Source organism: Athene noctua, chromosome 10 (assembly GCF_965140245.1).
Source record: "Athene noctua chromosome 10, bAthNoc1.hap1.1, whole genome shotgun sequence".
Taxonomy (NCBI): Eukaryota; Metazoa; Chordata; class Aves; order Strigiformes; family Strigidae; genus Athene; species Athene noctua.
In genome coordinates, this window is record NC_134046.1 from 2,598,348 (window position 1) to 2,611,836 (window position 13,489).

Consider the following 13,489-nt stretch of genomic DNA (forward strand, 5'->3'; position numbering starts at 1 on the left):
GGCGGGCGCGGCGGCGGCGGGTGAGGGTGTGCGGCTCCTGCGGCGGCACCCGGCGAGAGCAAGCGGCTCAAGATGTCGAGGAATGTAAGTTCTGCTCGCGCTGGTCCTGCCGTTGCCCCGCGCTGCGTGTGGCGTTGCCCCGGGTCGGCCCGTTCTCGCTCCGGCCGCTCCCCCTGGGGCGGCCTGAGGCGAGGGGCCCCTCTGTCACATCCCGCCCGGGATCTCGAGATGAGCAAAAGGGGAGGGAAGTCTCACCTCCTCGCTTGGCCGCGTGTGCTAATCTACAATTACTCCTGGGGGTTATTCCCCACAGCCAGCGTACGGACAAACCCCGAGGCGGCCCTGCTTTAATGTGGCACTGGCTAGGACAGAAGCAGCCGTTTTGTTTTAATCTATCTCTTCTCCTTGCTCTAGATGCAGTTCTTTTAAAGTACGCAGGCACTCACCACTGGGGAGCTAAATTGTAACTTGTTATTTATAGCTATGTTTTAGCTGGTCTGGAATTCAGGAGTATTACTCAATTTGTCATGGCCTGGATGCAGGGTGTGGACACCAAACAAGGAACCTAGAAACAGACTGAAGAAAGCTTGAAGGAATGTGTAGAACCCCTATAATAGTAACTGTTTTTTCCATTAGGCTTATTTTCGGTATTTCTGGTATCAAAAGCATAGTGAGGCATTTAATAAGTGTGGGAAGGTTTTGGTCCAAGGCAGGAGGTGCTACTCTGTAGAGCAGCAGTATTAACAAAGCTAAAACACTTATTTGGAAAGAGAATGCCTTCCCCTTTTACGCCTATATTGCTTTTTTTGGTTTCTCTCCAACAGTTCTCTGACACAGGCAGCAGAAAAGAACATGTTAAAATCACAAGTGAGTCCAAACCAGGGTTCCTGGAGAGGCTCAGCGAGACTTCTGGAGGCATGTTGATGGGACTTGTGACATTTCTTCTGTCTTTCTACCTTCTTTTTACTAATGAAGTAAGTAAAATACTGTCAGTGTTTATGCACAGTTTTAAGATGTCACACCTGAGGTGAGATTCAACTAGTTTTGCATTTATAGGCTTAATAAAATGGTCATGTCAAAGCTCTTATTAATTAATTTGTGAGAAGAGGACTGTCTGGAGAACCTGGTGCTTGTGCTTGGGATGTAACAGAAGAATGAAATCACAGGTTGATCGATAGTGTTTCTATAGAACTGAGCATGGTAGAGGCAGTGGCAGTGTATGATGAGAGATAAGATCCACAACTTGTGAGCTGATGCAGAAACAAGCTGTAGTATTATTGAAGGAGGTTTGTATGAGCCAGCCATGTTCCCGTCGTCTTATTTTCTTGCGATAACACAGGGTCCTCATTGCTAATGTTGTTATAATTGTGTTAAAGGAATTCATGCTCTATGTTGTGAAATTGAGGGTGTTCATTATTCTCAGTGTTACTTTATGTCTTGGCTTTAGATTGAAAAAATAATGAAAGTAAGCAGGGAATCCTAACACCCTACCATTGCAAAGATACATGCTTTTGGCAATTTTGGAGTGGGGGAGCAGAATCCTGTGAATTTTTACCTAAGACTTCCTCTTATACCTCTACAAGAGGAAAGAGAACTGCTCCCTGTTTTGGTGACTTTGCAGGAAACGCGACACCATAACATGATGGTAAGGTAAGGAAAACTTCTGCCAAGTATGTGTCTATGGAAAAAGGACCATAATTGACATAATTTTTGCAGTTACTCATGACCAACGAACAACGTAAAGGTGAAGAGCAATAATTTTAGACCCCTGTAGGAATAACCTCTGTGTGTTTGAGGAGCTTAGTGTTAATGGTCACACTGCATGGGTTAGAAGTACTGCCCCAAACTCGGTCAGACAGAGAAAGAGAGGTAGAAGTAAAAGCATGTTTCAGGAATATGTCTTGAGGCTGCTTTGTGGTCTTCAGATCACCTGTCTGCTAACCTTTTTCACAAAATACTGCTGTACCATTGAATCTCCACAACTTGATTTTGCTTTTCTTGATGGCAGGGACGAGCTTTAAGGACAGCCAAATCTCTTGATGAGGGACTTTCTCTTGTGATCCCTCTTGATAGCATCCACAGTGTGTCTCAGGAGAATGAAGGGAGATTGGTGCACTTAGCTGGTGCTCTGAGTACATCTAAGGTAAGTAAAGTAGCATCTCAAGGATAGGAGTATTTCAGGCTTGGAGAGAAGGAAAGGTCTTTGCCAATTAAAATGATGTTTGATGTCCAGGAGGAAGACAAGTAGCTTCTCTCCTCCTCTGTAAGCACTGCTGGCTACCACCCAAACTTTTCTTGGGCCCAAATCAGGGAGATGCTCTACAGCCTTGGTCTCCCTACTCCCAAGCAAGATGCTACCTCTAGCTGTGTTTACCCTCCCACTGCCTTTGGTGGGTAATTTCAATCCCCCTTTGTATGGGGAACCCGTTGTGTATTCATGATATTGTAAAGTCTTCGGGCTCTCGCAGCACAGAGGCTCTGCAAGTTCGGAGTTTGCGATAGCGATGTCCTTTTTTGTGGTCAGTCTGCATGGTAGAAGGTAACACAGCACGGTATCTTCCCCTGAAATAAAATTTCCCCCTGGTTTGAACAGTTAAGCCTGCATACCAGTAGCCAGCATTTCTGGTTTCGTTCTTCACTACGGCAATAATTTTGGATGATGATTCTTTAGGTCAGATTTATCAGTGAAAGGAAGAGATGCTCCTATTTGTCTTTCGTAACATTTATTCTATATTCAACTGTGTGTAACATAATACTAACTATGTACAGTAAGGTATGTAAATGGGTTTGATAATGACAGTCTTTGAGTTTGTAAGGTACAGCATTTATACTGACTTGTATTTTTTTGAATTTTCAAATAGCCTTTGTTTGATCCCAGCTATGGGCTCTCCATCCAGGCTGTCAAACTTAAGCGTAATGTTGAAATGTACCAATGGGTAGAATATGAAGATTCCACGTAAGTGAAAGTAATCTTTTAAGTTACTTATAAAGCTGTTGTATTAACAGGATCCCATCGCTTTTCTCTCCCCAAAGAAAAAAAAAAAAAGTAAGTCTTTATGGCAGGAGAGTTCTAGAGCTCTTGGCTTTTTTTAGAGTCACTCTAATTTCATTGGAGATGTCAGGTCTGAGATGGTCAGTGCTGCAGAATTTGCATCTGTTAAAGTTTGGGTAACATCCAAGGCCTTTTATCAAATGTTTCCACTTTCTGATTTTGTATGGGGTTTCTTGGCCTCCGTGCTGCAGCTGTGGTTTTCTGTTTTCATTATTTTTGTCTGATGCTGGGCCACCTCAGAGCTCACTGATCTATTTTCTGTCAGATGTGTTGTCAGTGGAATTCAAAGATCTTTAACAGTGTATGGGAAAAAAACACCAACCAAACCTCACGTTTTTCCCATAGACTCAGTTGATTTCTATCCTTTCTAATGTTCCTAAAGCTTCTTTTATTTATTTATTGACGTACTTTCTGCCCATCACAAGTTTTGTAACTCCACCCTCATAATACTCCCTCCCTGCTAGTTGACTAGCAGAAGCAAAACCATTGTCTCAAAATACTTGGTCCTGAATCTTTTCAAATAGAACTTTATAATTCATTTTTTTTCCCTGCATCTGCTAAGCCTGTCCTGCTGCCATTCTCTAAAATCTGTTCATGGACTCTCAAGCCAATTTTTTTCCCTGTCCTCAAAAAGGAAATACAAGAAGATTTTTGCTGAATCCAGAAACTTCAGCATGTTTTCCCTTGGCTATCTTCCTTTCTTTCACAACAACAACAGTTTACTTGTTGGGGTTTTTTGGTTGGTCAGTTGGTTTTGGTAGTTTTTTTAATCTCCCAAAGGGCTCTTAGCCTTTGTTAGAAAAGTGAACTCAACAATTTCAGTTATGAATTTCAGAATAAGCTCTGATAAACCCATTGACCCAAAAACTGCCTGGCTGATGCCTACAGCCTAACATACACTAGAATATTTTAAAGCAATTAAAAAATCCTATTGGATCCCATTAAATCTAGAAGTCAGATTCTTTTCTCAGACTTGTGGACACTTGAGACTTTTTGGCATGTGACTGTGAGGGAAATCTCTTAATTTCTTCGGTATTTCATACGTGTGCAAACTGAAACCAAGACATAATTTCTTGATTTTTAGAAGATTGCTATCCTCAGTAATCAAAAGCCAACATTAATTTCTAGCTGTGAAAGTAACCTGCAAAATTTAGTTGCTTGAGAGACACTCAGATTAGTTTATAATAGGCAATATTGGAGCCTAGGTACCTTTTTAAGGGGATTTATAAAATGGTAATGAGGTGTTAATTACTCTGCTAATAGTTGCAAGCAGAAGGGGAAAAACATTTCTATTAATAATAATTCAGCTGACAGTGGTATAAAAGTTGTTAGCTATTATGTACGTCTGACTCTACAGAACTCATGTTCCAATTGTCTTTTGTGTCATACAAAAGTATGTTTTCTCCAGTTTTCTGCAGTTTTCTCCTTATACAGAGAATCTGTGTCTTCAGAATAGGTAGTTCAGAGAAGAGTTACTTTACTTGTAAAGATAAGTTGGTGTTGGCAGTGAGCTGTCTGTGCATTCTATTTGTAAAGTGTATTCTGCCCTGAGCAGGGGTGTGTGTGCACTGTTTTGGTTCTCATCCCACTCCTTTTCTCTGCAGGGAATATGAAGAGAATGGTGAGATTAAGAAAGAGACAAAGTATTCATACAGTAAGTTGATCAACAGAAAGTCCCTTTTTGTTTATGCACGTAACTTTGGACTTTTATGTGTGTGTATTTTCATTTTTGTTGTAAACCCTGTATTTTCCTGTTGGGAAAGAAAGGAATGTGAAGAAATAAGCAAAAATTCTGTTTCCTAAACAGATGGCAGGATCTGCCTTTCTTGAGGTAACTGAGGTGAAAGGAGGTGTGCCGTTAGCAAGCAACTACTACAGAAAGTCTTGTCTTGGAACTCCTGGGGGTTCAGAGCAGCTTTCAGGGATAAGGTGCTCCGGGAATAGGACCCCTAAGGTCCTCAGCGACAGGAGATGGGCAGAGATGGGAGTGTGTTCAAAGCTACGCCTGGGATTGCTCTTCAGAAGCAGAGTAATTGGGCGTGTGTCAGGCATGAGCAGAAGAGAGTAGAGAGGGAAGAACAGTGCAGCTCCAGCCTGTAAGACAGCCTGTTGAGAATCTGTTTAGGTGTTGATACCATCTAATGAAAACCACCAACACCTTCTGATGTGCGCTGTGGCTTTTGCCAAATGCTTTTTTGGCAGGAGCAGAACTGAGAGCATTATTCTGCTCTACCCAGTGGCAGAAAAATACTCTTGAGTCATCATGTATCTGAAGATTGGTCTCTGTGCCTCATTTATCTCTGATTAAGGCACGTGGATGTGCGACGTGAGCATGCAGCAGTTTCTGGGTGTGATCATAAAAATAGCCCGGGTCAGTGAAGCATGAGACCCTGCAGCATGGAGATACGTAAGGAGCAAAGCTAGCGGTTGAGAGCTGTGAAAAACAGCCTTACAGTGGCAGGGAACAAAAAAGAACTGCCATTTAAAACAACAGCTGCCCTCTCAAGATTGATGGATTGTGTCCAGTAAAAGTCTGTGTATTATTAGACGTGGTGGGTTAGCCTTGGCTGGCAGCTGAGGGCCCACACTGCTGCTTGCTTCCTCTGCCTCTCTGCAGGACTGGGAAGGAGACTGGGAAGAACAGGAATGAGAGAGCTTGTGAGCTGAAATAAAGATAGGGAGATTGCTTACCAGTTACCATCACGGGCAAAACAGACTCAGCTTGGGGAAAAATAACTTAATTGTCAATTAAAAAAAATATTTAGTTACTGATTAGGCTGTTGGCAAAACACGTTTGCTCTCACTCTTTCCCAAGCTTAACAGCTTTGCTCCAGACTCCTCTCCCCTTGCCCCCCTGCCTTTGTTCTTGCCACAGGTTACGCTCACTCCCTTCAGTGGGGCAGTGAGAGGTGCAGGGGGTGGGGTAGGTTTACGGTCAGTATATCGTGGCTTCTCTCTGCCACTCTTTCCTTCTCACACTTTTCCCCTGCTCTAGCATGGACTCACCCCACGTTGCAGTGAATATCTGCTCTGCTGAGGAGCACCTCCTCCTCCTCCTCTTGACTTCAGTGTTCCCCACTTGGTGTTTTCTGCCCTTCCTTAAAAATGGTTTCATAGAAGTGCCCCAGACTTCACTGATGGGCTCAGCTGTGGCCTGCAGTGGTTGGACGTGGAGTCAGCTGTGTCCAACACAGGGCAGCCTCCGACCTCTTCCCACAGAGACCACCCTGCAGCACCCCCCGCTACCAGAATCTTGCCATGTACCCAATACACCAGAATATCCTTTACAATATACCTACTCCACTGTTTAACCAGACTCCCTTTCCTTTCTCTCTACTCCTCCATGGAAGCAGAGCAAGCTATATTTAATGTGGAAGCTGCTCAAAAAAAGACTCTAGTTTTGTAGGAGTTATAAGGAACCTACTGGACTCTGTTCTGGGGATATGGGAAAGCTGCTGTGGCCCAAACAAAGGCAGCATTATGCATTTTTGACAGTGGCACGTACAGGTACCATCTTTATCTGTTGCCTGACTGAACTGAAAGCTGCCAGTTCCAGCAAATTTTCCTCACAAAACCAGATTATTCCCAAAGAGTGGAGCCAGGAATCAAAGCCCAGTCATGGAAGATGCCAACAGCAAAGCTCCCACTGTGCAAAGCTTAGTTACAATTTTATCCCTGAAATTCTTTTTTTTTCCCTAAATCCTGCCATTCCTTGTTAAGATGCTAGGAGGTTGGATTAAAGTGTCAGTACAGACTATCACATACATAGCTTGGTGTAAACAGTATTACTAGAAGTGTTACTTAGAACTGATTGTTTGAGAGGTGTCTTCAGTAACTAAGATCTGAGTGGCATTTCTTCCTGTCTTTTCCTCAACCTTTATATAATTTTCTTTAGATACTGAGTGGAAATCAGAAGTTGTGAACAGCAGAAACTTTGATCGAGAAATTGGACACAAAAACCCGAGGTAATTTACCACCTGGTGCAGTGCCTCTGGATTCTGTCACTGTATCTGATCCAAGATGAGAGCTAAATGACTAATCCTCATGACACAGTGAAGTAGGTGGAAACTGTTTGTGTTTTGGTAGCTGGGAGAAGTAAGGCATAGGGAAGTTAGAGTTCAGAGGTGCCTGGTGGAACCAGAATTAAGCCATCCATTCTTTTTTTGGACGTCAGGCTGTGATTGTGTAACCTCTGGACCATGTGGTCTCCATGTAGGACACCTTGAATGGGTTCCTTGCTGACTTTTATGGTCTGCTAGTGCAGTCTATTACTAATTCTTTCTTCTATTACAACTACAGGGTTAGAATAGCAGGCATCCCATGAGCTTGTCACACCACTCGTATGCTGCTTTTTCTAAGCTAGCATGCCTGAGCTCGCAGGGCTATTTGTGGCAATTGCCTGTATATAATTTGTTTCATCTACCTCTCATCTCAGCATTGTAGTTACGCTACAATATGCCACGTGTAATGCTACGTTTTAGCTTGCTTGTCATTCTCACAGCACCTGCTTGGTTCCTTAGGTTGCAGGATGCCATCTGGCAAAAAAACCATCACGTATGAGTGAAAAATACAGCTGGAGAGATAATAGGACCAGGATTTCAATAAAAGTTCGAACTCTTCAAAATCTCCAGACTTAGTTTTGGTTCTGTGGGCTCATCCAGATACACTGCCCTTTATTTAGAAATGCTACTTAAGGAAGGAAAGCAAAGATCTATGTGTTTTTGATTGTAAGTTCCAGCGAGCAGACTTGTTTAGACGAGAGACAGTGGAAAAAAAGACGCACAGATGACATATCTGCTTTGTCTCTCCTCCCCATGCCCCCCTTTTTGTTAATGAAAATTCTCTAAGCCTTCTCCAGTAAATGCAAATCTCCAACTGAGAGTAAGAAATATATTTTATTTAGTGCTATTGCACTACCTAATTTAAAAAGTGCTGCAGCTAAGAACATTTCATCTGAGTGTATTGGTACAAACCAAGGAGACTGAGCACATCTCAGTCTGAATGTTCATAACTCAGAACTGCATGTTCATAACCTCGTGTTGATGAGACTGTTTTAAGTGTGCACTACACATCTTCTTCCTTCTGTCCAGCCATCATATCTTTTTATGCAACTTAGACATTTGTGAAAAGAAAATCTGTTGTTTACTGCCAAGGAGATTCTAGTAGTACTATTTATGAGAATGAAGACAAGTCTGTAAGTAAAGGATTCCTGAGTTTGGAATTTAATTAACTTGGCCACAATGTAGAAGTACCTTTATATGGAGAAGGCTTATGATCAAGGTTTCTTAATTTAGCAAGTAAGATCCAGCTGTTGACAGCAGAAGCTAAATAAATTCAAGCTAGAAATAAAGTGTGCTTATGAGTGTAGTAGAAACTCCATTTCAGCCCATTATAGGTTCAGTACAGAAAAAAATGGTGAAATCCTGCAGTGTGAAAGGAAGGTCAGGCCAAGGGATGAGACAGTCATATCTTAACTCATTTTAATGGCTCCAACACTGTGAAGGCTGGACACAGTTTCTTGCTGGATTTTTCACATCATGACAGCCATTTAGCTCTTCGAGTCTCTCCTCATGTTTGACGTAGTACCTTTTATGTGCTGTCTGTTACATGCTGCAAATCAAGAGTTTGATCATAATTCTGGGACTAATCAGGGACTCTCTCTGTTCCTCAGTGCCATGGCCGTGGAGTCTTTCACTGCTGTTTCTCCTAATGTCCAGGTTGGCAGCTTTGTTCTTTCCAAGGGTAAGGATTGCTCTGTGCTCACTTTGTGTCTGCTGCTGCATCAGCAGTGGACTTTGGTTCTTTCCACGGTGTGGTCAGTTCAAGTGATAATCAGGAAGCCAGCCAACAAATTGGCTGTTCCAAGTTATGACACCAGACCTGAGCCTGATTCTTTGTTCTGTTTAGGTCTCGTGGAGAAAATTGATGACTTCAAGCAGTTGAGTTTGTCAAACCTTGAGGATCCACATGCTGATGTTACCCGAGGAGGAGATTATTTTTACCACAGTGACAACCCCAGGCGTCCAGAAGTAAGATGAGAAAGATAAACCAAACCAGTGATTACTGTTATGTGGAAAATAAATGTCCCATTTTTATTTAAATATGTAGAAATCGGAGTGCAAACCATCACATAGGATGATACCTTTAGTACAGTCGTTCAGCATGAGTGCTTCTCTTGTAGGAAGCTTCTGATCCTGCTTCTTTTTCTGCTGTTTTGTCGAGTCTGCCATGCTTTTAAATGGAAATACACAGAATGGTGCTGGGAGGTGGGTTCTGCCTCTGCCCTGCTGTACTGAACTGAGTACAGTGAAATAGCTTCTTGTCAGCTTGTGCTGCTGCCCTTCTCTACCACGAGATGAAACGACAAGGGATGAACGTAGGATCTCTCTGGTGTCAGTGTGTTCCTGCAGCTAAATCAGAGGGGGTATTGCAAAACAGCTTTTGAACTACCCTCTTTCAGCCAGCAGCTAGGCCTGAAGAAAGTGCAGCTTGGAAATCATTCTGGATATCCTCTGGCTTGACATAAATGTTCAGAAAAAGTGTTGATACATAAAGGGTGTTCCCATGCAGAGTTCTCTTTCCTGTGGTTCTCTGCAAAGAAATCTTTCTTGACTTCCAATATTCTCGTTTGTAGGTAGGAGACCTTCGTGTCTCGTTCTTCTACGCAGGTCTGAGTGGAGATGACTCCCATTTCGGCTCTGCTGATAAGGTGAGTCTTCACCTCTTTCTGTATTTTGCAAACTCGATTCCCAACTCCGTAAGCAGCAGATATTTCTCCCTTCCTTCCAAGGTGACTGTGATTGCTCGCCAGCGCGGCGATCAGCTGGTTCCGTATCATACCAAGTCTGGAGATATCCTGCAAATTCTGTACCCTGGGGACCTCTCTGTGGAGGTGAGAGGCTGCGCTGTACTACTGAAGGGTTAAAACTGGAGGTGGTAGTGCAGAAGTAGGAGGGGAATAAGCTCATTCTTCAGACCGGCTCTAGGGGAGGAGATACCCGATACAAACATGGGCTTTTCTCTCATTTTTCTAGGCCAACACGTCATAGCCTGTTTGTCTTCCAGGTTTCTGCATGTTCTTTGTATTGCAGCAAAATGCTGTGCTTTGCCCACTGGCAGTACATAATTTGGCTCTAGTTATTCCTGATGGGTATTTTTAATTTTAAAAAGAAACCGTGGCTAAAGTAGCTATATATTTATTTTTTGGGTTGATGCGGAACATCCTTTGCTTCACGGGCTGTTTCTGTGCCTTCTCATTCCGCTTTTATTTGCGCTATTGTAGTTTCCCACTTATACATGCAAGCACATGCTTTTGGAAAGGTCGTATGTAAAAGTAGTAAAAATCAGGCTTTAATTAAACAAACCATCCTCTCTTCAGCTTCTAATAACAGGAGTTTAGGCTTGTTTGAAATGTTTATTGCTATTCTAGCTGAGAAAGAACCTCCAGGCAGAGCATTATGCTCCAATAAATCCTGCATGCTCCAGCAATTTGGTGATTCATTTACTTGTTTTAGTAGGTTTGTTTCCATTAATGATTGTTTCATGCCCTGCTGCAAAAGTCTCAGATGTCAAGAATTTACAGGAGCTCCCCAAAGCAGTTGAAAAGGCTTTTGTTTTGAGAGTAACAGTAGAATCAGCTCTCTGCTGTGAGCTCGGAATCTTCCTTAGATAGAATTTTAGTTCATTGGAAATTAACTCCCTACAAATTAATCATTCATAGAGTGCTTGTACGTACAAGTAATCGAGCAGTCGTACACTAGTCTTCTGCCATCTTTGTGTCTATGTTTTATAGAGCGAGAGGGGCACACAGTCCATTTTGAAAAAATCTCACAGAATTCTTGCAAACAGATCCTTTGTTTTGCCCGATCCAATATACACATACCTTTTACCTTCCCAGCACTCTGCTTGCTTTCTTCCGTACACCCTTCAGCCATCAGTGGATAGTGTCTGGAGGAAGAGAGAAAAGGCAGCATCGTGAAGTCAGATCATTCCTCCTTTATTACATTTACTTATTAGTGTCTTACGTTCTGGAGTAATGTTTAATGTATCCATCTGCAGCAAAACCTGTGCTTTCTGCCTGTGGCTACAGAGTGTTGAATGGTGCTCGTTTAGCTGTCTTAATTTAGAAAAAACGCTGGTTTCCCTTGTGCTGTGCTTTGAAATCTATTGTAGTGTGCTGTGATACTGCACAAAAAGACCCTGCAGAATGAACCGTGATACATCTTCCGTGAGAGAATTTGTACTCCTAAAATACTGCTGGCTCGGATTTGCTCGTAAGGCGCTGGAATCAAGGGGCTCTCGAAAGAAATTGAGGAACAGGCTGCATGTATTGGTGTTTGCTTTCAGGAGGTGTTTCAGAAGGAGCACGAGAGTAACAGCATGAAGACCTGGGCCCTCCGTGCAGCAGGCTGGCTGGCAATGTTTGTAGGCATCAGCCTAATGACCCGAATCTTTTACACTTTAGGTAAGTTTTTTACAGAAGGGTAAAATGATTTAGAAATAGGATCCTGATCCCTAGAGAGTCTTCTCTTGCTCACATACACAATTAATTAATTTGGAGGTCAGAAAGAATCCTGTTTGAACTCAGATTGGATTTGATCTGAAAATCACTGCAGGCAGCTGCAGGTAAACAGGATCCCAGAAACAGATGGTTGCTTTGTGAACATTTAAAAAAAAAAGTAAATGCAAGTATCTGTTGCCAGTCTCAGAAGATCCCAGCCCAGCACTTACCCAAATCAAAAGCCAAAGCACGTGTTGGGCTGGTTCTTTCAAGTCTAACTCAAGGTGCTACGATGCAGTTACTTTCTACACCCATACACAAGTTGTCCCCCGCAACAGGTCTTAATTAGTAGTTGTATAGTAACATGTCTCTGTGTCTGGTTACTCTACACTACTGTGAACAAACAGCAAAGAAAGTTTTTATCCTTTTAACACAGAAAAATGTTGGAATAACAACTTGCAGAATAGTAGAATAGTGCCTCAAACTTGTATAAACTTCAGACATCAAAGCTATCATCTGCTTTGCAGCTGAGAATTTTTTTTTAAATTTATCTATATACGTGCTACTGCAAGATTTATTGTTGCCAGAAATAAATTTTTGTGCTAGCATATTGTATCAGTTGCCCGAGGCTTGCTCCTTAGCTGCAAGGCTGTCAGTTGACTCTGCCCTGCAAGCCTTGGACAAGTCTTCACACTTGATTTTGGATTACTTTCTGTCTTTTAAAGAGCTGAGGATACTGTTGCCTTATATATTTAGCTGTTGCTTAATTATCACATGCCTTGAGGATACTCTGCTGAAATGCCTTATCCAATGTTGTGGATAAATAATTTGAGTCTGCCTTTTGATTGCAGCAGTTAGAGTGTAAATCCTAGGCGTGAATTCTAAATTCTTCCTTCTAAACTATCATCTTGTCAACTGTTATCCCTTGTTTAATTCTTCCTGCAGTGGACTGGTTTCCCGTTGTGAGAGATCTGGTTAACGTTGGACTAAAAGCATTTGCCTTCTGCGTAGCCAGCTCGCTGTCGCTGCTGACCATCTCCATTGCCTGGCTCTTCTACCGCCCGCTCTGGGCTCTGCTGGTCGCCTTGCTCTCTGTAGTTCCCATCGTGGTTGCGAAATCTCGTGTTCCGCCAAAGAAGCAGCAGTGAGAAGGAGGTGGGTTGGTCGGGTTTTGTGCTGAATCCTGGTTAGAAACTTCTCAAGTGTGTTTCTGTCCCGGTTACTGCAGCGTGCTTGCAGCCTGTCACAGCGGTGTGCGCCGGGGCTGGGGAGGGGCTGGAATGTCCTTGTTGATACACGTTATCTATGAAAAATATGACTATAGGATGCTGTTTGTAAGAAGTCAGTGACGTTGACTCTGGGGAAGAAAGCATTTTGGAGTGTCTATTGATTCTAAGTGAGTGAACAAGCAGATTTGTACCTCTTGCCATTTCCTAATTCCCCCTGATTTGAGAACAGGCAGGTCCTCACTGACAAGTGGGGCACGTGGTGTGTTGGGGAGAGTGCCAGCGTTGTCCCGTGGGCCATGACCAGGTGTTGCACCTCCTGACAAACCCTCCTCTGCTGCCTTTTCTTAAATGCACAGTCATGTACACTCCTTCGGCTGCTGCATGTGGAAGTGTATCTGTTCAAAGGAAAAACAGCCAAACTTCACGCAATACTTAGGTAAGATAGAGGCTTTTGGTCTGAGGATTTTCCAAGTAAACTGAAATAATGAGTGGCCAGGTTAGCAGTGCTCTAAGGTAGGGTGGATTTGTCAGAAAGCATTGATTTCTCCCAACTTTTAAAAGGTCTCTGAAGTTGTTCTTGGTTAAGCATCCAAAAACAGTAGTGTGGACTAAACCGTGGCATAGCTATTTCAAAAATTGAACTTAAGATTGCACTTATTTAAGGGGATACTTGGAGGTCACTAACTTTAAAAAATAAAACCTGCTGCC

General features: G+C 42.8%; 1 protein-coding gene across 2 annotated transcripts in view; it reads left to right on the forward strand.

Annotated features, from left to right (window-relative positions):
* TMEM43 (transmembrane protein 43) overlaps positions 1 to 13,489 on the forward strand; it is an 18,116-nt gene continuing 4,627 nt past the window's right edge. Inside the window, exons 1-12 of one of the 2 annotated variants that reach the window (XM_074914717.1) lie at positions 1 to 84; positions 825 to 974; positions 2,009 to 2,143; positions 2,862 to 2,956; positions 4,657 to 4,706; positions 6,948 to 7,017; positions 8,724 to 8,794; positions 8,960 to 9,081; positions 9,687 to 9,761; positions 9,843 to 9,944; positions 11,399 to 11,516; positions 12,498 to 12,707. In XM_074914717.1, the coding sequence (XP_074770818.1) occupies positions 73 to 84; positions 825 to 974; positions 2,009 to 2,143; positions 2,862 to 2,956; positions 4,657 to 4,706; positions 6,948 to 7,017; positions 8,724 to 8,794; positions 8,960 to 9,081; positions 9,687 to 9,761; positions 9,843 to 9,944; positions 11,399 to 11,516; positions 12,498 to 12,700 (1,203 nt within the window). In that variant the 5' untranslated portion in view covers positions 1 to 72 and the 3' untranslated portion in view covers positions 12,701 to 12,707. The remainder of the gene's footprint in view (positions 85 to 824; positions 975 to 2,008; positions 2,144 to 2,861; positions 2,957 to 4,656; positions 4,707 to 6,947; positions 7,018 to 8,723; positions 8,795 to 8,959; positions 9,082 to 9,686; positions 9,762 to 9,842; positions 9,945 to 11,398; positions 11,517 to 12,497; positions 12,708 to 13,489) is intronic. The other variant, XM_074914719.1, reaches the window with a different exon arrangement.